This window comes from Dendrobates tinctorius, unplaced genomic scaffold (genome assembly GCF_039654945.1).
Source record: "Dendrobates tinctorius isolate UK_male_01 unplaced genomic scaffold, ASM3965494v1 ptg000104l, whole genome shotgun sequence".
NCBI classification, from domain to species: Eukaryota; Metazoa; Chordata; class Amphibia; order Anura; family Dendrobatidae; genus Dendrobates; species Dendrobates tinctorius.
In genome coordinates this window covers 4,871,818-4,897,776 of record NW_027361772.1, presented here as the reverse complement: position 1 = coordinate 4,897,776, position 25,959 = coordinate 4,871,818, and the positions used below count along the sequence as shown (strand labels likewise).

Sequence of the window (25,959 nt, the reverse complement as noted above, 5' to 3'; positions counted from 1 at the left end):
CCGTACCAAACTCCTTCCCCGTACCAAACTCCTTCCCCATACAACTTGCCATCAACATCATCTGCTCCTACAGTCCCTGCCCAACCCTCCACTCCACCGCCCACCACCTCTTCTGCCTCCCACATGTCCACCCATTCTGTAGCTTTTTCCACACCATCACCTCTAACTGTTCCTTCCCCACCACGATCCCAATCCTCTCTCCACACTCCCAGTGTCGAAGTGTCCCGCAGCCCCTCCAGCAGTATTTCCACCCCACGCTACACAGATTTATGATGTGTTTTGTAATAAAAATGCCCAGTTGGTTTCAAACCTTTATTAAAAAAGTTTTTTTAACTTTAAAAACAGTTTACAAAAAAAAAATATTTTAAATAAAAGTTAAATTATTGTTTACACTGGTTGTCTGTCATTTCTTTCTGCGGCGAAATATGTTTAAAAAAAAGGTTAAATACAGGGTATTTAAAAGGTAAAAAGGTATTCAAAACCAGGTATATAACTGTGGGTAAATTTTAGCTTTTTGCCACAGTTGTGTTCCTGGTTGTGTTTGAAGCAAAGTATTTCACCTAAAAAGTTGTGTTTATTGTTGGTGATTTCCTAACAATGTACACAACTTTTGTTAAAAGGTGAAATACTTTGCATAAAACACAACCAGGTACACACCTGTGGCCTAAAGCTAAAAATAGAGACCATGACAAGATAGCCAACTTTGGTTGGCAAAGGTATATACTGTTGGTACAGAAGGTACACAAGTTTGGGGCACAAATCTTTCACACTCTGTCATCCTGCCAGTGTACTCTGCCTTGAGGTGACAAAGTATAGTGCAAAATTGTCCCTCATTACTGAAACCGTCACAGAACTTCTAGTGGTAATGTCATGGTAATCCTTCAAGGTGGTTTCTTCAGAGGTGTCCTCAATGGAAATGGGTTCCTTGCAGATAACAAAATTGTGGAGTACCACGCAAGCTTTGATCACCTCGTCCACAGTTTCTGTCTTGAGGTTGATCGCAGTCAATAGGACCCGCCATTTGGCTGTCAGAATACCAAAGGTACATTCAACCATTCTTCTTGCTCTTGTGAGGCGGTAATTAAAAATGCGTTTTGTTCTTGTCAATCCTCTGCTAGAGTACGGTTTCAAAAGGTGTTCTGACAGCTGGAAGGCTTCATCCCCTACACAGACAAATGGCATAGGTGGACCAGATGTTTGCGGCAGCGGTCTAGGGGGTGGGAACTGGAAGGTGTTTCCATACAGTTTACGCCCCATGGCAGACAGTTTGAAAACTTGAGAGTCATTGGAGCGGCCATAGGCCCCAATAATAGCAATAAATTTGTATTCCGCGTCAGCCATGAGGACAATTGAAAAATATTTCTTGTAATTGAAATATTCCGATCCCGATCCAGCTGCCTTTACAATGCGGATGTTTCCCGTCCACAGCGCCCAAGCAGTTGGGAAACTGACATATCTGTAGAAACTTTTCTGAAATTTCAATCCACCTCTCTGTTGTGGGCTCTGGTAAAAACTCTTCAGCTAAGGAGTCCCACAGTGCACGGCCTGTGTACTTCACTATTCCAGATATGGTGGAAATCCCGAGTCTGTACTGGAAATGCAGTGACGAAAGGGATTCTCCAGTTGCAAGAAATCTGTGGGGAATTAAAAAACAATCAATTAGTTTTAAATCACAGCATTACATACCAAAACTCAGCTATAACACTTGGAGATACAAACTACCACCAACAAGATTGCAGTGAAAGTGTGCTCTGATGCGATCACATCCAATAAATGTGGCTTACCTTAAAGTCACCATCAGACGCTCTGCGGGTGAAACAGAGAAGCGGCAATAGGTGTCTGCTTTTCTTATGAGGTGTGCAATGCGCTCCACCAAGTAATCAAAATTCTCCATTTTCATCCGAACATATCCAAAAAATTTATCCGGGTTTCGTCGAAGGTCCATGCAGAGTGTAGAATAGACCCAACGCGTCATTCTCTTGGCTGTGATGGGGTGGATCCACAAACGTCGTCTACGATGCCTGATGCGCTGCTGTCTCGCTCTCTAATTCTCCAGAACAATCACCCTCAAACGATTCGCCTCCGCTGTAAAATCCGCCAAATTCTTCAAAATATTTCCAATCACATCCATCTTCGCCAGTAACTTGCTCTTCTCTCCAACCTGCACTTTCTCCTCTACAACCTGTCAAAGAAGGGCTGTAGGAACACGCTATAGTTTTCCAGTAGCCAATCCCGTTCGGAAGGCCACAAGGGGTGTTTTTAAAAACCGGATACGGCGTAATCCGTCGAAAAACGGATGAACCGTCACATCCGGTTTTACAAAACATTTGCCGGATCCGGCGTTCCGGCACGACGCCGGATCGCGCCCGACGCCGAAAACCTGATGTCTGAAAGTAGCCGACGCCTTCCTCGTGTCCCTTCTCAAACCTGTTCACATGTCCCGGTTTTCCGATTCATCTGCCGGGACATCAGACTTGTCTTCGGACGAGTCTGAGGCCTATGCCTCTGCGGGACACAAGGTGGTACAAGGCAAAAATTTTTTTTTGATGGATTGGAAGGCTTAGGGAGAGGGGGCCCTAGGAGGGGGGGTAATGTTAGGCGTCGGGTTCCTGCAGCGGCTCAAAAGGAATCCAGAGCCTCACATTCTGCAGTCTCCCATTATCTAGTCACATGCCCAGGTCCTTCTCGTGATCTGACTCATTAAGATCCCCTCCCTCTGATATTGCGAGTGTGTATAGCGACTTAGGTTTAGAGTCAGCACCAGCCAGTGACAAGCTACTAGCCACATTAGCATCCTCCACAGTGCTAGCGTCCGACAATGCACCTGCTACCGGGCATTGTCGATTAGCGGCAGTGTCTGTCGCCGCGCTGCACTCTGCAGCTCCTCTTCGCATCCGCAGTTGCGACGCCGCACACACGGTAGGTCTAGACGGACTCTGACCCTCTGCCTAGGGCCCAGCTCCTGTGACCATATACCGTGCCTGCACTCCTCTGAGACCTGTGACATTAACAGGCTCAGCCTTTTGTGTTTAACACTTAGGCGTCTCTGTGAATAAAGAGATCGCTCAGCGCACCCCGGGTGACATCTAACCCGCGTGTGTTATATCGCCTTATTACACATCCGCCATTATCTAGCAGCAGTGTTTACACCTTCTGCACGGTGGACCCCGGGCGGCGAATGCACTTTACGTTATTTAATATTAAGTGCGTTCCGCCATCCCTGACAGCTCCTGTGAGGTGGCAGGTCTCTCTAAGACAGGCGAGCTGCTGTCCCTACCCCTGATGGGGGCCTGAAGGGACTCGATCGCTCTAGTCAGCGACGCCATGGACTGCGACAGAGACGAAGCCCCCTCGGGAGGGCCAAGTACACTGGGATCAATCGCAGCGGAAGGTTGTGTTGATCTGTAGTGGGATCGCGAGGAGGTAGCCCTGCGGCTTGTCAGTGGTGTCCCCGTCCGAGATTCAGAAGAGGTGCCTCTCGAGAAGCGCCGAGCGGGTGGGTGGGGCCGCCGGAAATATGAGTGTCTAGGAGCAGGGCCACCGGCTTAGTACAGGTCAAAGCCATGGGTAAAGTTTTGATGTCGGGGGGCACGATGTGCGCCAGAAATGCAGATCTGCCGGCTCTCGACCCAGAAGGGGCATCTGCTGGCGCTGGCCAAAAGCTGCAGGCACACCGAGGAATGAGGGCACCCGCCGAAAGAACGCTGGGGTCTCGCCGAAGAGGAACGCAGCGCTGCAGGAGCCCTCCTAGCCCCCCCTTCACATACTCAATGAAGAATCCACCAGGTTAGAGGGGAGGGCGACTGTAGAATGAACAGTGCAGGTACCCTCTATCCGTCTTCCCTTGTAAGGGAAGAGGAGAGTGACCGTCCCGCCTCCTTCCATCACCGCAGTTTAAACATTGGTGATGCAGTGGGGGCCGCACAGACTGTCTGTGCCTCTGTGCAACCTAGGGTTTCACTACCTCAGGTTGGACAGGGCTGTGTCCGGCAGTGGGGTCACACGTCGCAGGAGAGGATACGTGAAGGCGACACTCCACGTGCTCGCCTTTTGTTGGTTTGGGGAGATCGGACCCTCTCGATAGGGTCCGTTGGCCATATCGCGTCTTCATAGAAAAAAGAATGGTCTGAAAACCAGACCCGTGTGCCTCCTACAGACACCAAGCATGAACTGGTTCGCTTGGAGCCAGCATGAGGGTGTATACTGCAGAGGAGGCGCTATAACTTTTTTTGTGTTCACTTAGTGTCACAGCAGCATACACCCATGGTCCTGTGTCCCCCAATGAGGCGAAGGAGAAAAGGGACAGAGCCATGATGAGAATGCCCTCGAGGTACGAGAAGAGCACTGGACCTGATCCATAGAATGGGCAAAACCACTGCCACCATCTCTATGAAGACCCTGGGAGCGGTCATGAGCCGAAAGGGAAGGCGACAAACTGAAAATGGTCCCGCCTCGCAGCAAAATGCAGGAGTCTCTGATGCCCTGAAGAAATAAAGACATGGATAAAGGCTTCCAAGGAGAACAGTAACTCCTGCGGTTCCAAGGAAGCAATTACTGAACAAAGAGACTCCATCCTGATATGCCACAGATGGAATCCTTTTGTTCAATAATCTTAGATCCAGGATGGGTCATGCGGCGGTAAATCTGCCATGACTGGTCCTGGACGATCTACCCTGCACGTTACGAGAACGCCCAGAGGAGAAGGATTTAAAAGAAACCTTTTTCCTAACCTGACGAGCCTGTGGCTTTCTCTTGGCGGGAGCAGACACTAAGCTAAACTGATTATCCTAGTGCCGGTCAGCAGGGTGTACACTGCGGAGGAGCTATCTTTTTTTGTGACTAGGGTCAGCCTCCTAGCGACAGTAGCATACACCTACGGTTTCCTGTGTCCCCCAATGAAGCCATAGAGAAAAAAAAATGACAAATTTCTGAATTTTTGTCACCACTTAAATAAAAAAAACAAAACACTACGTTTGGTGTCTACGTACTCATACTGACCTGGGGAATCATATTCCCAGGTCAATTTGACCATATACTGAACATGGACTCCGGTGGCTTCTCTCCACCCAACTCCCATTGACTGAAAGCTCTCTTCCTGTGCACACATAGGAAGCCCTGTTGGTCTAGGGGAGCTGGATTGTTCTCGACTGACTTTTCAATGTATGTTTTCTCTGAAACGCTGCAATGTTTCAGAGTAAATAAGGCAACAATTGTCAGATTCACGCTGCCGGTGGGTTTGAGCAGCATAGATCTACTGTGAGGTTTCCTTTAAAAGAAGTTGTCTGGCCTTAAGGTAAAAGTCTACAGTCACTGACTGCAGACTTTTGACTCCTCAAATTGCGTGCACTGCTCACCGAGAAGATTGTCGGGTGCATGGAGCACCTGACAATTCCAGCCACATTCCGACTAGACATGTCCAACCTATCTCAATTCACTTGCCACGCATGTCTAGTAGGCATGTGACCGCATGTATGCAAATCACATACTTGGGGTAACGCTCCCGGCACCGGCGAATCCTCGCGGCAAGCAGCGAGCGCGATGTTAAGGTCAGACAACCCATTTAATCTGCAAGTGCAGACAAGCAACGCTCCACATGAAGATTGCATCATTTACTAGTCCTGTCCATTTTCCAGACGGGAATAGTGCATACCACAGGCAGCTCATGTACCCAAGCACACACAGGGTCACTCAGGTCTGAAAATGGCCTAATAAAGGTTTATCTAAAAATGTCAGAAATGCTCCTGGAATAGGGGGGGGCTCAGTAGAATCACCTCATTCAGTTTCTATGTACTACAAGGATAAAAGGGGGAAGGGGGTCTGCAGACCGTTAGGTTACCATCCAGCACACTGGACATGCGACACATGCAAGTGAAAGATAGCGGTTGCTAGCTAGGTCTTAGTAAGGCTACAATCTCAGATGGCACTGCACAAAGTCCTTGTAATCCGGACCCCCAAAAGGCACCTGCAATATGCTTGGCAGAAGGTAGCCCGACTTCGTCCTGCAGAGCCGCTATATTTGTAAGAATTAATACTTGGTGCACAGTAAAGGATGACATTATGGAGGAACAGTCTAGGGAGACAGTTGAGGGAGAAAGAGAAGCATTTAATACAGATACCGGTCTATGGAAAACAAACTGTGTGTATAAATATAACAGAAGAATAAATAAGTTATGGGAAGTGATCCTTACATTAATAGTTGCCAATATTTGCCCCCCGGAAGCATGTGAGCTTAGCGTCCGTACACACAGATGCATCTACTGCTCCCAAAGTAGCTGTGGTTGCGGGTTGAGAAGGTAGCGCCATTTCTGCTCATCCTACAGATAAGGCAGAGTAACGCTGCGTCACTTATAGCGCACTGATCTTCAGTTTCATCATACCTCGTAGTCCCGTTCCTGGCTGCATTGGAGCGGGCGCCATACTGTGGCTTTTCATCCATCAGCGCTGTGCTGACGTCCCCAACCCGTTAGCTGGGATTCTATAACGCGCAACTTGCTACAGCAAACGATGCGTATTCCGGATCAGAATGACTGGTGCAAACGCTATCACCGTACGGCGTGTCCGGTCATTCAGACACTGAATCAGCAGGAGGTGCAAAGTCAACGCGAGCCAAGTACAAACAGAAAACCCAAAAAGTATGTCCGGGTTTTAGATGGAAGTATTTCACGGTCCATATACAGATTGCAATGCATGGACTGTCCACGTTACAGCCTCATAGGCATATATGAGGTCACACCTTTGGGCCAGACCTGCCATTAGACGGGACATTGCGGTCTGAATACGGACAGCAAAATATGGTCGTCAAAAGCAAATTATTTGGAAAGATACTCATCACTGCGTCTAGCATGATAATGCCCCCCCGTTTAGTAGTGTTGATTCCTGAGGGTCCCATCCACCTCCGAACACTGAAACAAGGAACCGAAGCCTATTCTGGGCCAGGATCACAGCATAGATAGTAAGTCTCCGGTGAGCTCTTGTTCCTCATGGTCTGAGCAATTGATGGGGGGTTTTCAGGACAGAGACCCCTCACTGATTTAACTGTACTAAACAGGGGTAATACCATATGGAAAAAAAAAAAATTACTTGCCCTTTAAAGGTGAAGCAGAACATGATGCGTCTGCAGTCTATTTTCTGGGTTACAGACCCCCCCCCCCCCCCCAGAAAATGGCTGCACAAGGTCAGAATTATGGCTAGGGGCTGCTCCCGCCCCCCCACCATGGACGCCATTTGCCTACTTGATCATATATATTGTGGAATCAGACCTGGAATTTAGGAACACAGTTACCAATTCTCAGTAATGTAATTCAGTGCAGCACATTCATAAACATGGTATACAGATACTCGGCATCATTACACAGTGCAAGATTTAGTAGATACTCAGCAACAGAATACAATGTAAGATTAGTACTAGAGATCCTCCGCAGTCGTACAGTGCATCATCGTCGTTAGAAGCTGTAAGTAATGGCCGCTGTACAGTATTCTGCTCTCAGACGCAAACTTTTTTTTTTTTTGCACAGCCGCCCCACCGAGGGAGGGATCGTCTTGTCCCAGAGTTCAGAAAGTGAGGTAGGCTGGGACAAGCTAAATTCACAGTGCTGAAAGACATTCTCCTGCCTGTCACACGTTGCACTCGTGCGTTTGGAGGTTGCCGCTTGCTTGCAACGAGATGGGAGCAGCCATATTGGGAGCTAAACCGATGCTACAGGATGCAGCCTATGTTCATGGAGGGACGGGGTTAATATATAGTAAAAACATAATCTGACGGGTTAGTGCAGGTTATATGGCTGCTTCCACGTGTGTACTGCCTACTGGCTATCCCTCCAACAGAGAATTGATGGTAAAAGACCTGTCCGTTTAGTGATCTCCATTTTGGAGTTCGGTTAGAATTAAGTTAAAGCGGTGGGGGGGGGGGGGGGTTATAATTCACTTAATCATGGCTAAAGCAAAGGTGGCCATACACGTCAGACAGGGCATACACATGCACGCTCACATAAGCGTGCGCTCTCAACGGGGATAGGCTTATCTCTAGCAAAGGATTGGTCATATTGAAACCCAACATGCGTGATACTCGTTCCCCATAGAGGTCTAGTGGATGTTAGTCTGACGTGTATCGCCATCTTACAAAGCGCAGTGCTTCACTTGTCGGCTACAGATGATACTTTTGTTCACATTCACATGTCCATCATGGCTACGTGGTGTCTACAGAACATACCGGGCCCTGTTGGTGACCACTGATATTTATATGGTAGCCAGAAACAAAATACCTAGGGTGCAAACTGATTTGCAGGACCCCGGTCAAGCAGCCAGGTCAGTAATCCATGGCCATCGAACAGGGGTCCTTACAACAGTCTCCTACTGCCCGGCATGTGCGGCCTTTCTTCTGATTAGCTGGTGTGGCGTGACAATGACGTTGTCCCAGGCAGATTTATAATAAGTGCTATAGATGCCAGGAGGTAGGAGGAGTTTCTCGGGCACCCATCTGACAGCCACAGATTATTCACCTGGATCCTGTGAATCGATTTGCACCAACTCTATTACCTTGTCCGAAACGGACATGTATTTGTATACAGAAAAAAAAAACCCTACATTTGTACCTTGAGGAACACATTAAGATTGTCGTCCAGGATTAGAAGAAGAAAAAAAAAAAAAAGGTTCCATTTTTCACATTGGGGTTAAATAATCCTGGACAACCTCTTTAAAAACAGAACTCAAGGTGCCATCATTACATATGAACCTTTTAGCCAGACGTACAGTAACGGGGCCCTACGAAAGAAAAATATACCAGAAAGTCTACTACTAAAGCACAAAATGATATGATGAGAAAAGGGGACTGCTACACAATCTGAAACGAGTACACACATAGCGGGTTTATCCACTTCTAAGAGATGCCAGGAAGATACAAAGTACCACCGTTATGTAGACACAATCCCTCCCGTTGGACCGTACATTGTAACGAGCATGGTTCTTCAGGGGGGACCGTATGTGGAGTGCAGCCCTGCTAAACAGTACCGATCGCGTGCGAGTCACGTTGCACACTGTTCCATACACATTTCGGTTCCATGCAGATAAAAAGACAACAGGTAAAGGGACGAGAACGACTTCATGGTGAATAGAAGGCCTGGAGACTCAGACAACACTTGATCTTCCTCCAAATTTCCACAAAGTCTTCTCTTGCTCCAGCAACAGCAGCTGCCAGCCATGCTACTCCGGACTGGGGAAAGGGAGGGCTACACAAGGGGGAGGAGGAGAGGGCGAGGAGGATCACGGGACCCTTCCCAAACAAACCGCTATGTCCTGAGTTATTTAAAGAAGGGAGTAAGGTGATATGAGCATCTGGAAAGCGGGGAGGGGGGAATCAGTGCACAGAGGGAAGGTTCTCAGCCCATAGGGTTCAGGCGTAGAATGAGGAGGAGAATATTATAACAGCAGCAGATGGGAGAATGGGCGACTATTCCTCAGCCAGGCTGCAGAGAGCTGAATGTTAAGGGCGGGAGCGTCCTTGGAGTTGCTCTATTTTTGGTTGGTCGGTGTTCTATAAAAACATTGCGGGCATGTTGGCACAAGAAGATAAACAAGAGAATTGGGAGGGCCTCTACCCTCTCCAGTCTGTCAGTCTGGCTGTGCTATTTCGAGTGTGTTACATTGCATATTTACTTGTCCATTCTCGTGCTAGTCTGTTATACCTGCGGACAGAGAAGAGAAAACACTGTTAATGTACAGCAAACACAAAGCTCCGGTTACACCCTCAGTAGCCGTAATTATACCGCCATGGCCCTCCATGTACGACCACCAGACTCCTAATGCTCCATGGGGCGGATTTTCTGCATGTATTTTGAGTACAGAAAAACCCTGCGTAATACACCACAAACTAAGTTAAAAGAAGTTGTCTGAGACTTTTACATCAATGGCCAATCCCTAGGATAGGTAATCGATACCCCCGCCGCTTTGTTTCCGGTGCCAGTCGGATGCAGAGTTGCGGAGCTGCACAGCTCTGCCAACGGTATAGTGTCCGCAGCCAGGTACTGCACATCTGCCCTCTACCAAGTCCAATAAGGGAAGATTGTGCAGCCATTATGCAGATCAACAACAGCACACTTCCAGCTGCTGCCAGCACTGGGACTGTGTGATCAGAAAGGGTGCCTGGTGGCACACCCCAACTGATCAGGTATTAAAAAAGGTTGTGCCTTCTTACACGTCTGCAGTCAATTCTTATATCGCACACACTGCATACTATGAGGATTCTCCAGTGCCAGGAGTGAGTGCTCAAGTGGCCACAAGTATGCGATTTGCATACTCCCAGCCACATACCGACTAGACTTGTGCTGCCATGCTAAATACACTTGCATTGAATGAGGCTGGACAGTCTAGTTGGAATTGGGCCAGGAGAATGCATTTCACATACTTGCGGCCAACTGCAGACTTGTAGCTTAAAGGGGGTTTTACACTAAGCGATATCGCTAGCAATATCGCTAAAACGTCACTGGTTTTGTGACGTTATAGCGATATTGCTAGCGATATCGCTATGTGTGATACTTACCAACGACCGGCTCCCCCGCTGTCCATCGCTGATCGCGCGAGAATGTCCGGCTCCATTTCTCGTCGTCTGCTTCCTGCTGTGACGACGAGCGACGCGTGGAGGCGGGCAGGAGGACGTCAGGATCGCTGTGTGTGAAAGGTGAGTATCGTGCGCTGCGTCGCTGCTGCATCGCTGTGAGGTCTTTCTGTATGAAAGCTCACTAGCGATCATTTAGCGATGCACCAGCGATCCTGACCGGGTCGGATCGCTGGTTGGATCGCTGGTGCATCGCTAAATGTAAAAGGGCCTTAAGACCAGACAATCCCTTTAATGACATATCCCAAAAGGTAGGTCATCAATGTGAAAGTCCCAGACAACCCCTTTAATGAAATTTAAAAAAAAAATTTCTTCTACATTTTACAAACATCCTTTGCACATAAACTGACCCACGATGCAACATTCATTGCAGCCATTACTCTTGCAAACACATGTGGATTTTGAAGATGCGCAACAACATTTCCGCATCAAACGCACATGTGCATCCGGACTTATAGAGGACACTGACCTACAATGGGTCTTTCAAGTTACAAACAAAAAAACTATGGAACTTATTGTTGCTTGTAGGAAGGAAACAGGAACTGGACGGAATAAAACCGACATACAGAGGAACCAAGATGTTCTAGGTTGTACACAATATGGGAAGGTATTGCAGCCACAATTCCCAGCCAGACACAGGGTCATAAAAGTCAGTCGGATCAGGAACTGCCAGTATAATACAGATGACACATTGCAGCTGCAATACGATAGTCACAACCTTTCCTTAGGAAAATATGACCGATTTCTTCTAGAAAGTCTTGCGCCTGCACAGTAGAATCGCCAGTCGAGCAGGTGTATTTAGCCCATGTCCTACTGTGGGCATGAGCAGTGATGTCCTTTGCTCTGCCCGCAGTACGGCACGAGCAGAGTGTGCCTGCACGGTGGCAGATGCTACTGCACGGGCAGCTTCATTCACCGATGTACATGACAGGACACGTCATCCACATCAGAGATGGAGGACGGCTTTTACTAGAAAAGAGGAGGAACAGACGCCGAAAGGAGGATGCCCATTGTACCGGACCAGCCTCATTTAAATACAGCGAGGGACCAAATCAAATTGTATTTTTGAGGTGCATGGGGGGAGTCAGGAGGCAATGTAATCATTTCTGAAATGCCCAACAGCAGAAAAAGGTGGTGGCATTTGTTGGGATGCTAAAAAACTGGTGACAGATTCTTTTATGAACTATGACTGCCCTATTCTTTAAAAGAGGACATCCATATCAGATGTGGCAGGACCCGCGGCTACAAGTACACAGCATTCGGAGCCACTGTCTAGTGCTGCAGCTCCGCCCCTGTTACCATAAAGGAGAGATGCCCAAGCAGGTGCCTCGTCCTTTGCATCCAGGTAGGGTCCTGCTCTAATTACATAGGAGGCAGGAGACCTCCTGCATCTGCAATGGAAAGGAATACAAAAACATTAATTAGAAACAATCAAAATGGAAAATATAAAAACACACTAGGCTTACGCGTTTCCAATTCTTGATTAAGTACTTGAAATGCAAAGCCCTTGGGTGTTTTTATTTTTCCCTTTTTGATATTTTAATAGTTTCGAATAATGTTTTTATATTCCTTTCCACAGTGGTTGCCGGATGTTTTCCTGCCTTATACCTGATCATTTTCACCCAGGAGCCGGCCCGCGGCGTCTGTCCATGCCCCACACACTTAGTAGATAGGAGGCGGCCCGCGGCGTCTGTCCGTGCCCCGCACGCTTAGTAGATAGGAGGCGGCCCGCGGCGTCTGTCCATGCCCCGCACGCTTAGTAGATAGGAGGCAGCCCGCGGCGTCTGTCCATGCCCAGCACGCTTAGTAGATAGGAGGCAGCCCGCGGCGTCTGTCCATGCCCAGCACGCTTAGTAGATAGGAGGCGGCCCGCGGCGTCTGTCTGTGCTCCACACCCTTAGTAGATAGGAGGCGGCCTGTGGCGTCTGTCCGTGCCCCACACCCTTAGTAGATAGACGCCGCGGGCCGCCACCTGTCCATGCCCCGCACGCTTAGTAGATAGGAGGCGGCCCGCGGCGTCTGTCTATGCCCCGCACTCTTAGTAGATAGGAGGCGGCCTATGGCGTCTGTCCGTGTCCCACACCCTTAGTAGATTGAATGATTTAGGGGAGTCCGTATATTAGGTTTTGATAACTGGATAATAGCAGGCAGGAATCTTACAGTACTTAAATGACTACTCAAAGTAACGAAAAGTTGTACGTACTTCTCCCGGTCTGCTTTGTACGTATGAGCGATCTCTGGCACCAGAGGGTCATCTGGGTTGGGGTCACACAGGAGTGAGCAGATGGACAGCAGAACTGGAACAGTAGAAAAAAACAAAGTTTCATGACATTATAACTATATATATATATATATATATATATATATATATATATATATATATATATATATATATTTATTATTAATTATACACACACTTTCCTGAATGTAAAACAGACACTGGATCTACATTGCTGACACTTCTAATTTACGTGCCTAATTTAGGTACCTCAAGCATTTACATCTGCCTCGGCTATTTGTTCTGCGCACATCATGTGTGGCTGTCACTCATCTCACCGAAAACCAGAGAAATCTGGAAGTCCTAATGGCTCCAAATACACATTCAGGTCCAGTTTTAGAATAGCTCTGATCTGCTCCTGAAAACTGATGTTTGGGAATCTGACCCACGTTTCTGTATTGTCTTGCAATGTGAAAAAAAAAGTGAGTTTTATTTTATTTTTTTTTTTTACAATCAGCGGTTGTTTTTATAAAGTGACAGAAAAACGGACTGAATTTCATCAGTGTTTGGTCAGTTTATACCATCAGTGATTTTCTTATATGCAAAAAAAAAAAAAAATATATATAAAAATATATTGCAAAGCTCCTACCCATTACATTGTTAAAAAATGGACAACACATGAATAATTGCAAATGGGTGGAATCCGTGAGCGTTCCTTGATTTTCACAGACCTATAGATAAGAGACAATTGATGAATGTGATCTTGACCCATAACCCGGGTCTAAAAACTAACATGTCTCCGTGATTTTTTTTTGCAGTCCACAAATAAAAAACAAAGATGTGAACGGCCCCATAGACTATAATGGTAAGTGTTTTATTAAATACAGGTAGAATACAGAGAAAAAAATCAGACATCTGAATGAAGCGTACGTTCAGCCTGGACTCCGATTTACATGTCACCTACAAGATCTGATCTCACTGGTGATATATGAGCGAGGAGCCTCATACATAACGGAGGAAAGAAGAACATTTCATGGATTGTTGGTGCCTCCAACTTGCATTACGTTGGGGTACTTTGTATCATGGTAACGTATGACCCTGATCAGACTGGAGAAGAGTGTCAAGTGTAGCGTGACATTGAAAAATTTAGAGACCTCTTTGCATCTAATGATTTCCTATGGCGTCACATTGCGACCTAATGTTTCCAAATATGTAGGATTTTCAGTCGCACTTGCCATAGACTTTAGTGCAAATTGCAGCTTGTCTCCAGTTCATTTCTACATTAGTTACGTTACATGAAGTTGCAGACAACCGTACAAATGTTTTTGCTGGCGTGACATGTCTGACAATTGCCGTCTCAGTGCAGCCACAGCCTAAGTTAGGTATGCACTCATATATACACAGTATATGTCCACAAGTCAACTGACCCTTGGATACAGTCAGAGCTGGTGACCACTGGCTCCTCAAGATGTCCAAGCAAATGCTGCCATTACTGTTAATGTTAGGGTGATAGATTTTGGTTGTGAATGCCACCTGTTAAAAGAAAGAGAAGAGCATTAATGACCTATGTGGGAGGATCAGTGTCCGACCGATATTTAGCCTTTGCTTATTTGATGTGCAGCCGTGTCCATGGCGGTGCCCTCCCCACATGCTAGGAGGTCTTACCTTTGGGGGCTTGAAGGGATAATCTGTAGGAAAGTGAATGGTGAGGAAGAAAACGCCACCTTGGAAAGGGCTGTCATTCTGAAAAAATAAGAAGTGGGTCAATGGGGATAGTGAGCAGGAAAAGAAGAGGATAATCATTTCCTAAATGAAACCGCAGCGCAGATTCACAGCTTTATGAATACTGACCCTGAATAAAACATCGACATAAAATTAATAGTAATAAGGCTTAACATCATTATTTTGGAGGTTCGTCAATCCTTATGGCGTCGGATGAACCTCTGCGCAACAATAAAGGGAACCCGTTGAGCAATTTTGCCCCATAAACCAGTTCTGCCCTAGTACTTTCCATAGCATTGGTTACGAGCCCGGGTGGCTGTGGCCAAAATTCTAAATAAAGCAGATTAAAGACTGTTCACACAGTGTGCAAGATACTGGTCTGCAGTCATGGAGGAGGAGACGTGTTGGCATATCAAGATGGCTGTGCCCTAATTCTGTCCAATCTGGCAGGTGATGTCATGCTAAGCCTTTCTGAACTCCCACCCACGTGCTGTTGAGATTGCTTGAGCAGTGGAGAGGGCATAGTTGTCTGTCTTTGCAGCGTGGGAATGAAGCCACGTTGTCCGTCTTAGCATATGTCTCCATTCAGATTTCCACGGATGGCTTCTCATTCTTTTTTTTTTTTTAAGCAGACAGCATACGACATTGTGAAGGCAGCCGTAAGCAATAACGTGTCCAATAGTCCGCAGGACAGTGGTCATTTTATGGTGCAACTCATGGGCCAAGTGGAAACAATCCAATGAATAGGCCCGTGATGAGAACGGACAGCACACAGACGCCATCCGAGCTGCAAACACTAATGTGCAAATTAGGCCAAAGGGGGGACAGAAGGTCGTCATAGAAGATAACAGTCCCCCTACACAACCCACGACCCAAACAGCAGATACGTTTTTAACCATAATGCCAAGAGGATTTCTGATCTTGATGAATGGCTGGGGCCTTCATGCGACATCACCGAGCCTCAGACAAGTTAGGAAACAAGAGCCGCCGATCACATGTTTGCATAAAGTCTATAGGGGCAACGTCGCCTATAATGTGCAACCACAGATCCAAGAAGTCCACGTCTGCTGTAACAACTTGGGAGGTAGACAAGACGCAACGTGACCCAATGACCATTAGGTGCAACACGTGCCAAAATGTCACCAGAGTAACATCAGTGCGAGTTCTGCCATTTAGTTCTCTTTTAAGGAGGTCTATGCTATGTAAAAAGGACAATTATTGAAATTTTTATAATCTGGGAGAAAAAGGAAAAAACAAATATTGAGTCATGCTGGCCCTTCACAGCGCATTTCACCTAAAGCTGGGGAGAATAGGGGTCGAATAACCGAAGAAAAGTCAAGACGAACAGGCCAATTAATGGGCCGATCATGTCGGCCGATTGCAGAGGTGACTGCATACACGTCCACACAAGCAATGGGTAATTCAGCACAGTAACATCGAGACTTGTGCAAGCTGTGACTTCATCCACATTGGAAGTGTGGCTCACGTGCACTGTCCCGGTAACTTACATTAGCCAGTTTGCCGTCCTGGGTGCCTAGAGCGTGCCCCCCATGTCCTTATGAACCAGATTCAGTAACACCCTCTCACTACAGACCCCACATGCTCCTGAAACGTACACAGCGCCATTACTAATCCTGACATCCTGCAATATCCCAGACCGGACGTCCCCCAACCTAGAGTCAAGATGAAGACCCCCAAAGATGGAATGACACCCAGTGCGCTGTGCAGGATGCACGGCTCACATCTAGGCGACACAGTGCCCTAGTGTCAGTACCATTGTCACGGCCTGTGATTTGCAGTGACGTGACAGATCAGGTTTTACAGACAGAGGAGGGGAGCACACAATGTGGGACGAGATACTTACAGGGCCCATGATAGTCGCCTGCCAGTGAAACACTGAAATACAGAGAGACACAACTTGGGGGACATTTCATGAAAGATTCCCTACGCTACTGACAGATGTATATGAGGAGGTGCACTGATGACAAGTGATGCAGAGAAGCATGCCGTTTCTGCTAAACCCCATCTTCTAGAATGTTAGCAGACATGCACGACTGTACGATCGAAACGCGTGGCGTTCTGCTTTGTATCAGCACGATATTTTTTTTAATCTATGATGGAATAAAGTTTAAAGAAATTTTACCAGGAGCTGGAAATATCTTTTTACTATTTGTGCAGCAGCATACACTACATCAAATACTAGTATATGTATATTTTGGCAGATATGATCGGTGCACTACAGGGTAGTGTATATATTGTATTTGTGTATTCTGGGAGATATTTGGCATGAAAGGTGCACTATATGGCAGTATACATATAGTATGTGCACATTCTGGGAAATATGAGCTATGATGGGTCACTATATGGTAGTATACATATTGTGTGTATACTGGCGGATAGTGCGTATGAAAGGTGCACTAAATATGGCAGTATACATATAGTATGTGCACATTCTGGGAGCTATAAGCCATGATGGGTCACTATAAGGCAGTATACATATAGTATGTGCACATTCTGGGAGATATAAGCTATGATGGGTCACTATAAGGCAGTATACATATAGTATGTGCACATTCTGGGAGATATAAGCTATGATGGGTCACTATAAGGCAGTATAATTATACTGAATGGGAGGAGACACAGATTAGATATTAGAAAAAACTTTTTGACAGTTAGAGTGATCAATGAGTGGAACAAGCTGCCACGAGAAGTGGTGAGTTCTCCTTCAATGGAAGTCTTCAAACAGAGGCTGGACAGACATCTGACTGGGATGATTTAGCGAATCCTGCTTTGAGCAGGGGGTTGGACCAGATGGCCCAGGAGGTCCCTTCCAACTCTGCGATTCTATGATTGTATGATACATATAGTATGTGCACATTCTGGGAAATATGAGCTATGATGGGTCACTATAAGGCAGTATACATATAGATTGTATTCTGGGAGATAGTGAGTATGACAGGTGCACAATATGAGAGTGTATATATTGCATAATCAGCTAAAGTATAAGTGATAGACACATCTACTATACCACACTGCAGTACGTACAATCTTCTCCAACTGGACCGGCAGAGCACTGAGCTGGAGGATCCCTCTGCAAGTCCATCAGTTCCTGCAACAAGAAATGTAAAAATAAAATAAAAATCCAATATAGTATCATTACAGATTCAGACCTGGTCCCAGTTGTCTGAAGATGAATATTAATTTGAGCAACATATTAATGACAATGTCACAGCACTGCCTTTGGACGTTTCCATTAGGGCACAGTCAGATGGTCATACAACATGGACGACTATTGCATCTCAGTGCTCGGACTCGCCGGCGGCTCTCCTGACCCGAGAGCGACAGGTGCATAGAAATACAGGCTGTCACATCAGGTAAGAAGAGCCTCCGGCCTGTCTGAGCATTGCGATGAAATAGTCAGTGTACAGTCCTCTCTGACTCCTCCGATTGTGATCCCAGGGCTCCTGCCGTCTGACGTCACTCATTCCTCTCTACCAAATGAGAAATAGCAGAGGGCAATGAGTGTAGTCAGTGATCGCAGTGATTTCGATTAACTCCTCACATGCTACGGGCTGGACATAAGGAGACTGACAGAGGGAGAGAACTACCTCTGTCACTGCATGGGCTCCCCGCAGCCCAATCGTAGAGAGCCGACAGTTGATACTGCAACTGGAAGCCTAACGATGGTCTCTAGTGTACCTCACATTAAAATCCAATAGAAGTGTGCAAGATGGACAATTTATTAGGTAGACAGTCAGTATAATGTTATGGCTACAATAACTTTCACACGACCAAAGTTGACTCGATACTTCTGCATTGCCACCCTGAGGTCGTAAAAATTAAAACAAGGCGAGACGTCTTGCTTGTTGCAGGCCTTTCGGGACCCCAATGCAACCCCATTCACTTGTATTGTGCTGCAATGTAAACAGTGGCACGGAGCGAACTTTGGTGAAGTGATTGGTGTTGCGGACAAACTCATAGCATAGCCCCTGTCTCATACAGAGTGGATATACACAGCACTACAAGTCGCTCAGTGTATTATCCACGTAGTCAAACAATTGTGCGTATAAGATCCCTATAACACTAAAAAAATGTTTCAGAATATAAAAAAAATTAGTGATTTTTTTTCGAAGATCATTTTATATGCAAAAGTAAAAAACAAACTACATAAGTTTATGTATCACCATAACTGACCCACAGAATAAAAGTTAACAGTTTAGCAACAAAAGAAAAGGGTAAAATTTAAAAATGGGAAAAAAAAAATTAGCCACTCTTCCACCAATTCCTCACAAAAAGTTGAGAAATAACAAGATCTGTGGAGATATTATTCTGGTATTGGATTGTACGTACGGTACATCAAAATGCCGCTGACAAATACAACTCATCCTGGAATAAATAAAAAAAAAAAAGCAGCTACAAAACAAAGCTACGACAATATAAAAAAAATAGACGTCTCCTGGAATACAATGGTAAAAAATACCCATAAACGTGTGGACACAAAGGCCAAATTATTCTCCTGTGAGTAAAGCCTGGCATATAATCTCGTGACTTCACCATCCACCCTGTATATAGACAATGACCGCTCATAGCACCAGAGTCAGCATTCACTATTTCTTCTAGTCACCTGTTCACTTTTGTTGCTATTTATGGACGGTTTTTTGTACCAAATTCTTTAAAAACAGCGCTCGTGGTTTCACTAATTTGGTGCAATGTCAAAAAAATGCTCTTTAATTGAGCCTTAAAACAGTTTTGTTTTTTTTTTTCCCCAGCTCTTTAGCAACAAAAGCCACACGTTTGTCTAAAAAGGCGCCAAGGTGAAAAATGTCTGTCAACTTACTCCAGGCAGGCAATATAATGAGATGTGCCAAAAATAAAGTTGTGATGTTTGGCAAAAGTCATGCTTCATGACCCTGTCTAAAATATCTGTAGAGGTAGAAAAGGAAAAAAAACAAACAAAAAACCCCCCAGAAAATAAAGGCACATAATAAAGCTTACTGCCCCGCTTCGGACAAGGTGTGTGGATGATATCTATACTAACCACATATGGGATTATTTATACACACACACACACACATACTGTATATATGCACAAGCAAAACAATGACAGATAAGGCTATAAAGACGACGATTCCAGAAAAACACTGCCGGAGTTTTCAAGAATCGTATTCCTATAGCAAAAACGATGCGGGTACGGATAACCCTTACTGACATATCCTGGATGTAAATAGGATTTCACACCTCAATTTATATGATATGCAAATGAGCCTGAAGGACTATAGTAGATCTGAAACCCCTGTCACTCCAGCTCTATTCCCCTTTGCCTGAAGTCACACAGCACAGTCTGTCAGTCAAGCAGGAGTGGGTGGCACTGTGAATAGAGCTGGAGTGACAGAGCCCCGTTTACTTTCAGCTGTAGTACAGTCCGCACATACAAAGGGCCCTTACACATTAGATGAAAGTCAGATGAATCTGCTGAAATGGACATGAGCGACCGTCCAAGTGATGTGCATATGGGCCTCCCGCACGTCTCCTGCAGATGATGTTGGGGGAAGAGGCATCGATCTGTCTGAATTTCAATACCCGAGAACGAATGTGTGCTAACCGAGTGTCATCAGCGTCCTGGAAAATCGAAACCTCACGGCTGTTAGAAAATCCCTGCATGTGTTACAGAAGTCTAAAGGGCCTGTCACACTAAGGCCTCTTTCACACTTCAGTTTTTTGCATCAGTTCAAATCCGCCAAAAAGTCAGACAAGCGGATCCGTTCTCAACTGATGTGAACGGATGCCACAGGATCCGTTTTCAGACGGATCCTGAAAATGAGGAAATTTAAGGGGAGAGGGGAGAGGGGAGAGGGGATTTTTTTTTGTCCAGCACCCAGAAAGAATTTGGGGTTAAATAAGTGTCTGGAGGATCCGCGAGAGGCAAAAAACATTGCAAGCTCCGTTTTGAAATCTTTGAGGATGGTGACGGGCAGGAACTTTTGGCGGATCATCAAAAAAAAAAAAAAAAGGATACAACGGACAGCAATCCATCACAATCCGCCATTAATGAAAGTCTATGGGGAAAAAAAACGGATCCTCAAAAGAAAACTGAGGATCCGTTTTTTTTTCAAAACCTGGCGGATTGTGACTGATTGTAAAAAACTGAAGTGTGAAAGAGGCCTAAGCGATATCGCGATGTCTGATACTTACCTGCGACCGGCTCCCCCGCTGGTTATCGCTGGTCGCACGAGAACGTCCTGGACCGTTTCTCGTCGTCAGCTTCCTGCTGTGACGACGAGCGACGCGTGGACGCGGGCGGGCGGATGTCAGGATTGCCTCGTCTGACAGGTAAGTAGCGACCCCCGACCCCTGCGATGTCGCTGGTGAGGTCTGCCTGTGTGGCAGCTCACTAGCGTCATATCGCTGGTCGGGATTGCTGGTACATCGCTAAGTGTGACAGTACTTTTACAGCCGCGGGGTCTTGAACATTTTTCAAGCATGTCAAAGACACTTTGTCAGCACCAGAGCATGCTGAGATAACACCTTATCCCAGCACGTTCGCTCATCACTAATAGTCTGTCAAGCGAGCGTTCAGCCGTCACCAATCTCATCTATGCCAATGGCGCCTCTCGCTCTTGGTGCTACTCTGGCCCCAGCTTTCAGGTGCAGGCCACTTGCACAACCCAAATCTGACCAGAACCTAAAGTTATACACACTTTTTAGGGGTTTCGTTTGAGGCGGGTTTTTTTTTTTTTTTTGAGAGAGAGTCAGCTTCGCAAACAGTCTAAAAGACTTTTCCTGCTCATTTCTATTGTAAAACCACACTTTTCTGGTCACATGTTCAGTTTGGTGAGATAATTCTCTGCTTCAGGTTTTGCAAAACATCTGGTGTAAAAAAAAAAAAAAAAAAAAAAAAAAAGGGCATGTAACTTCTGTCAAGTGGTTCCTGATGGAATCTGCTCCAAACTACACACTGGCAAGTCATACATCTGCAAATACTTCAAGAAAAAAAAACCTCTCCAAAAACTTGTTAAACCCATTGGAAAAAATAAAAAAACTCCAATCTACTGGAAAAAACAAATCAGTGTTTCCTGAAACTGTTTCCACTAGAAAACGTGAAGATTTCCTTACTTTGGATTTAAAAAAAACAAAAAACAAACAAAAAAAAAAACAACTGTATTTGCGGTCATCAACTTCATTTTAAGCAGGACGCTCCTTACGCCACAGATCTGACTCCAGTCCAGGACTGGAGAAAGATTGGTGGCGATGTGTACATGGAGGCACACACCACTTCGGTCCTCGCTCGATTCATTAAGAGCCATGTGCTTCTCTCTCCAGCACACTCCCTCATCAAGACCAACATGAACGCCAGTCTTGATGAATTTGCCATCAAGAGTTTAAGAGAAGTAATGTGAATAATCTACAGAGGTTTCTTTTTTTTTTTCCTTAAGAGAAGAGGTTCAAATACTTTACAAGTTAATGTAAAGGCAAAAAAAAAAAAAAAAAATTAAATTAAAAAATGCAAAAAGACACAGTGTGAACACATCTTTGGGGGCATGTTCGGACTGAGCTTTTTTTGCCAAGTCTTCCAGCTGTTTGAGGCGGCTTTGGAGAGTTTCCAGTCCAAAAAATTATAGGGCCAGTTTCATCAAGGCTGTTGTACACCTCCTCTTGAATCAGGGGCGTTGGACAAGCAGGGTATACCTGTGAATTTGACGAGCAACGGTCACCACGCCCCAATTCCATTTTGTTGGAATTGGGATAGACTAAAGCCAAATGTTGCTCCGAGTTGCACCTAAATTTATTAACAGAAATCTGGTGGGAAGGCTTTGAGGAATCGGCGCCATAGCGTGTTAGTTCCCTTTCAGAACGGTGGACATCCACACTCGGCTCTGCATGTACGTGTATGCCTGCAGGCAGATGCCAAAAGTCAGAGAGCGGGACCCTTCTTCTCTGAAGTTTGCAATCAGGGGGTGGCTGGGACCCCCGCAGCCAGAGCCTCAGATCTAATTTCTGAAGTCCTCTACTTGTGTAAGGCCAAGTCTCACACATGAGGGAACTGTTGTGCGGATTTTAAAATGGTGCAATAACGTTTGCCCAATGCGGTTTTCATGCCTTTTTCCCTATATGTCCTTCTTCCCGGGCATGGCCTGAATCTTATCCATAGGAATCTATAGTCCCCAATTCATCCAACTGAGGCCAAGAGCGTCTACCCTCAGTAGAAGTATCGGTCTACCCTGTGCGCTGGGAATTTGGGAAAGATAACGGTGAGGCAAAAACTATAGTGTCCTGCTCAGGCAGGCGCACTGCTCTGCGCAGGACCTCTCTGACCTTTCCCAGGCTCACTGCAGTACTCTGCTTTGCCCTCAACAGGGCAGAGAAAGTACGCCTGCGCAGGAGCAAGAAGGATTTCATCAGATAAAGATGGGAGGTACCGGACCGCGACACCCACTGCACCGGACCGGATTCCTGGGTGAGTATAATCTACAGTTAGGTCCATATATATTTGGACAGACACAACAATTTTCGAATTTTTCCTATCAGCTCAGACGCTATAGTTTTTGCCTCACCGTTATCTTTCCCAAATTCCCAGCGCACAGGGTAGATCGATACTTCTACTGAGGGTAGACGCTCTTGGCCTCAGTTGGATGAATCGGGGACTATAGATTCCTATGGATAAGATTCAGGCCATGCCCGGGAAGACGGACATATAGGGAAAAAGGAATGAAAACCGCATTGGGCAAACGTTATTGCACCATTTTAAAATCCGCACAACAGTTCCCTCATGTGTGAGACTTGGCCTTACACAAGTAGAGGACTTCAGAAATTAGATCTGAGGCTCTGGCTGCGGGGGTCCCAGCCACCCCCTGATTGCAAACCTCAGAGAAGAAGGGTCCCGCTCTCTGACTTTTGGCATCTGCCAGCAGGCATACACGTACATGCACAGCAGAGCCGAGTGTGGATGTCCACCGTTCTGAAAGGGAACTAACACGCTATGGCGCCGATTCCTCAAAGCCTTCCCACCAGAATGCTGTATAGAAGTCCCTGATGGCGGTGGCCGCAGCTGATAGGGCTAAAAATAGGTGACAGATCCCTTTAAATGCTCCTGTGCTTGAGACATCCTTGCACTACATGGATGGCCATTCAATACCACATTCATGGCGCTGGAGGTGGATAGTGGCCTAACAGGTCCATGTGGTACAATGACGTGACCAGTCTGTACAGTGCGGCTTATAATGGGGAAGGATGACGTCTACAGGTCTTAAGATATACAGAGTGGAGCTCTATTGGGGTATGTTCACACTGTATTTTTCCAGTTTTTCGAGTGGCTCCGCTAAAAAAAAAATCCTGGAAAAGTGCTCCTAAAATTCAAAAGAATCTTCCTACACATAGGTAAAAATGCCTCAAGGTTCATACGATCAGGCTTTTTACCACCTTTTAAGCGCATTTATAAGAAGTGACCCGCATAATCTTCAGGTGTTTTGTGCTAGGAAGTTGTTCTATACTTTGCTACGATAGTACAATGAAAGTGACAGGGAAATCTGAAAAGACATCTGGGCATCTCTGAACATTTTGGCTCCAAAAAAACCCGAACAGATTATTCATTGCATTTAATAAAGCGTTTTTCCCGCTCCCTAAGGCTATGTTCACACACTGCGGTTCTTTTTCTGCAGGCAGAGCCTGCCCTTGCCAGTAGCGAAGATGCTTACAAGCAGCAGGGCTCGCTGCCTTTTCAATCAGGTACATCTGTCTGTGAATGCTAAAAGCCTAGTGCCCCCCCCCCATAAAACGTGTCCACTTCCTGAGGTTTTTGCACCAAACCCGAATACCTGCGTTTTTTTTGCACTTGCTCATTGCTTTCTGTGGGTGAAAAAAAATGCTGCAAAAACGCTGAAAGCAGAAACATGATGAAGTTTAAAAAAACAAAAAAACAACAATTCAGTCAGAAAACAAAAGCTAACGTGCGGGCGTGAGATTTCTGAAATTTCATAGCTTTTGCCGGTACAAACCCATAGTGGGCTCATCCGGTGTCGGAGGTGAGCGGTGCGGACGGCGTTACAACCCCACACACCCTCATGTGCCCGGATCAGACAGGACTGTGGCACCGCCGACTCCCATAAACGCCGCCCTAATATTTCTGGGCCCCTTTTCTGATACTTGCGTTACGGCCAGTTTATTGGGGTCGTCCACAAAGAGATCAGTAGAAAATTAAAATGAACCCCCCTGTATAAAATATGTAACCGTCCCACTACTGCTCAGTCCAGCTGGCAGTATGCGATCCCCGGCGGCCATTGGACGATGCAGTCATGTGATTACCACGCCAGGTCGTACCACTGCGCCTGTAGGGGGGTGGGAAGGGAGGATTTGGAGTTAATTCTGCCTGGGGCAGGGTCTAGTTCACAGTCACCCCCTGGCCTGCAGACTCCACATCAGGAGCTGGAGCTTCTCGCTGACACATCCTTCCCTCTATCAGCCACAGATAAGGTCAGCTTCTATTCCCACACGAGCAGGCAGCTGCCCTCAGAGCTGCCATGACGCTTCCAGCCGCCCCCACCTCCCTTTCTTTTAACACCTCGCTGTCCCCTCTTCCCATTTAAGGTCTGTCCCCAGCAGCTGCCCAAGGATCACTATTTGGCAAAGCATACAAGAGAGAAAGAGGGGGAGGGCCAAACGCAGCTGTCACTCTCGGAGCATGCGCACGGGCAGCAGTCTACAGTCACCTCCTACGAGCATGCGCAGTACGGAAGAAAGAGCCCAGTTAGAGCAGTGCGCAGGCGCGACTTCAGTGTTCTCGAGGAACGAGCGAATGTTGACAGGCTTGCCGCATGCGCAGTCACTCCAACACGGGATCACTATTTGGCAAAGGTTCCGCGCTGCCCTTGGCTCCGCCGAGCCCCTCTGTGCGGCGGCTTCCCCCATCACCTCCCTCCAGGCATCATGCGAAAGCAACTCTCCACGTTTCCCTCTGCCTAACAGGAGCAACCCTACCCGGCGGAGGGATAAAGAAGCTGCTTCCCGGTTCGTTGCACTGTATGATACGGTCTCCTTCCCTTATAGACTGTATGGTCTCACCTTCTGAATCCTTTTCAACGCCATGTTGTCCCAGAACCGGCGGAGCGCGCTGTGCAGGGGCAGCAAGAGCCCGACACTGACACGTAGCCCCGCCCAAACTTCACTCTGCGCAGGCGCACGTGACACCGGGTGGCGCTGGGAAGTGTAGTCTCTTTTTAGAAAAGAACTGCGCAGCCTCAGTACGAATCAGGTGCGCGAAGCACGCTGGGAGTTGTAGTTTTTTTTTTTTTTTTATTTATTTATACGCAATTGTATCTTGCGCATGCGCGTTATGGGTTTCTGTTTAATAGTTTTGCGAGTTTAGTGGCAGCTTTTTGCATTCTTGATTGGTAGTTTTGTCACCTTTGGGCCCAGT

The 25,959-nt window shown here is 46.5% G+C and overlaps 1 protein-coding gene across 3 annotated transcripts; it reads right to left on the bottom strand.

Annotated features, from left to right (window-relative positions):
• Positions 1-6,082: 6,082 nt before the first annotated feature.
• UBE2D4 (ubiquitin conjugating enzyme E2 D4) lies at positions 6,083-25,734 on the bottom strand. Of its 3 annotated transcripts, none has more exons than XM_073588616.1 (7): positions 25,605-25,734; positions 17,595-17,658; positions 16,414-16,445; positions 14,493-14,570; positions 14,255-14,360; positions 12,813-12,906; positions 6,083-9,680 (listed from the first exon to the last, which is right to left on the bottom strand). In XM_073588616.1, exons 1-7 carry the CDS (start codon positions 25,626-25,628, stop codon positions 9,635-9,637), a joined length of 444 nt encoding a protein of 147 aa, XP_073444717.1. In that variant the 5' UTR covers positions 25,629-25,734; the 3' UTR covers positions 6,083-9,634. The 3 variants fall into 3 exon arrangements, with proteins under 3 accessions (XP_073444717.1, XP_073444718.1, XP_073444719.1); XM_073588617.1 differs by lacking the exon at positions 25,605-25,734 and adding an exon at positions 25,521-25,579; XM_073588618.1 differs by lacking the exon at positions 25,605-25,734 and adding an exon at positions 24,864-25,026.
• Positions 25,735-25,959: the final 225 nt, after the last annotated feature.

Bases quoted from the DNA above. Each gene is read 5' to 3' on its own strand.
- UBE2D4 (XM_073588616.1), bottom strand. From the start codon at position 25,628: ATGGCGTTGAAAAGGATTCAGAAG. The intron at 14,361-14,492 runs GTAAGACCTCCT...TTCTTTTAACAG, and splicing joins ATCCCTTCAAGCCCCCAAAG to GTGGCATTCACAACCAAAAT. The intron at 12,907-14,254 runs GTCAGTTGACTT...CTACTGTTCCAG, and splicing joins AGCTCTGACTGTATCCAAGG to TTCTGCTGTCCATCTGCTCA.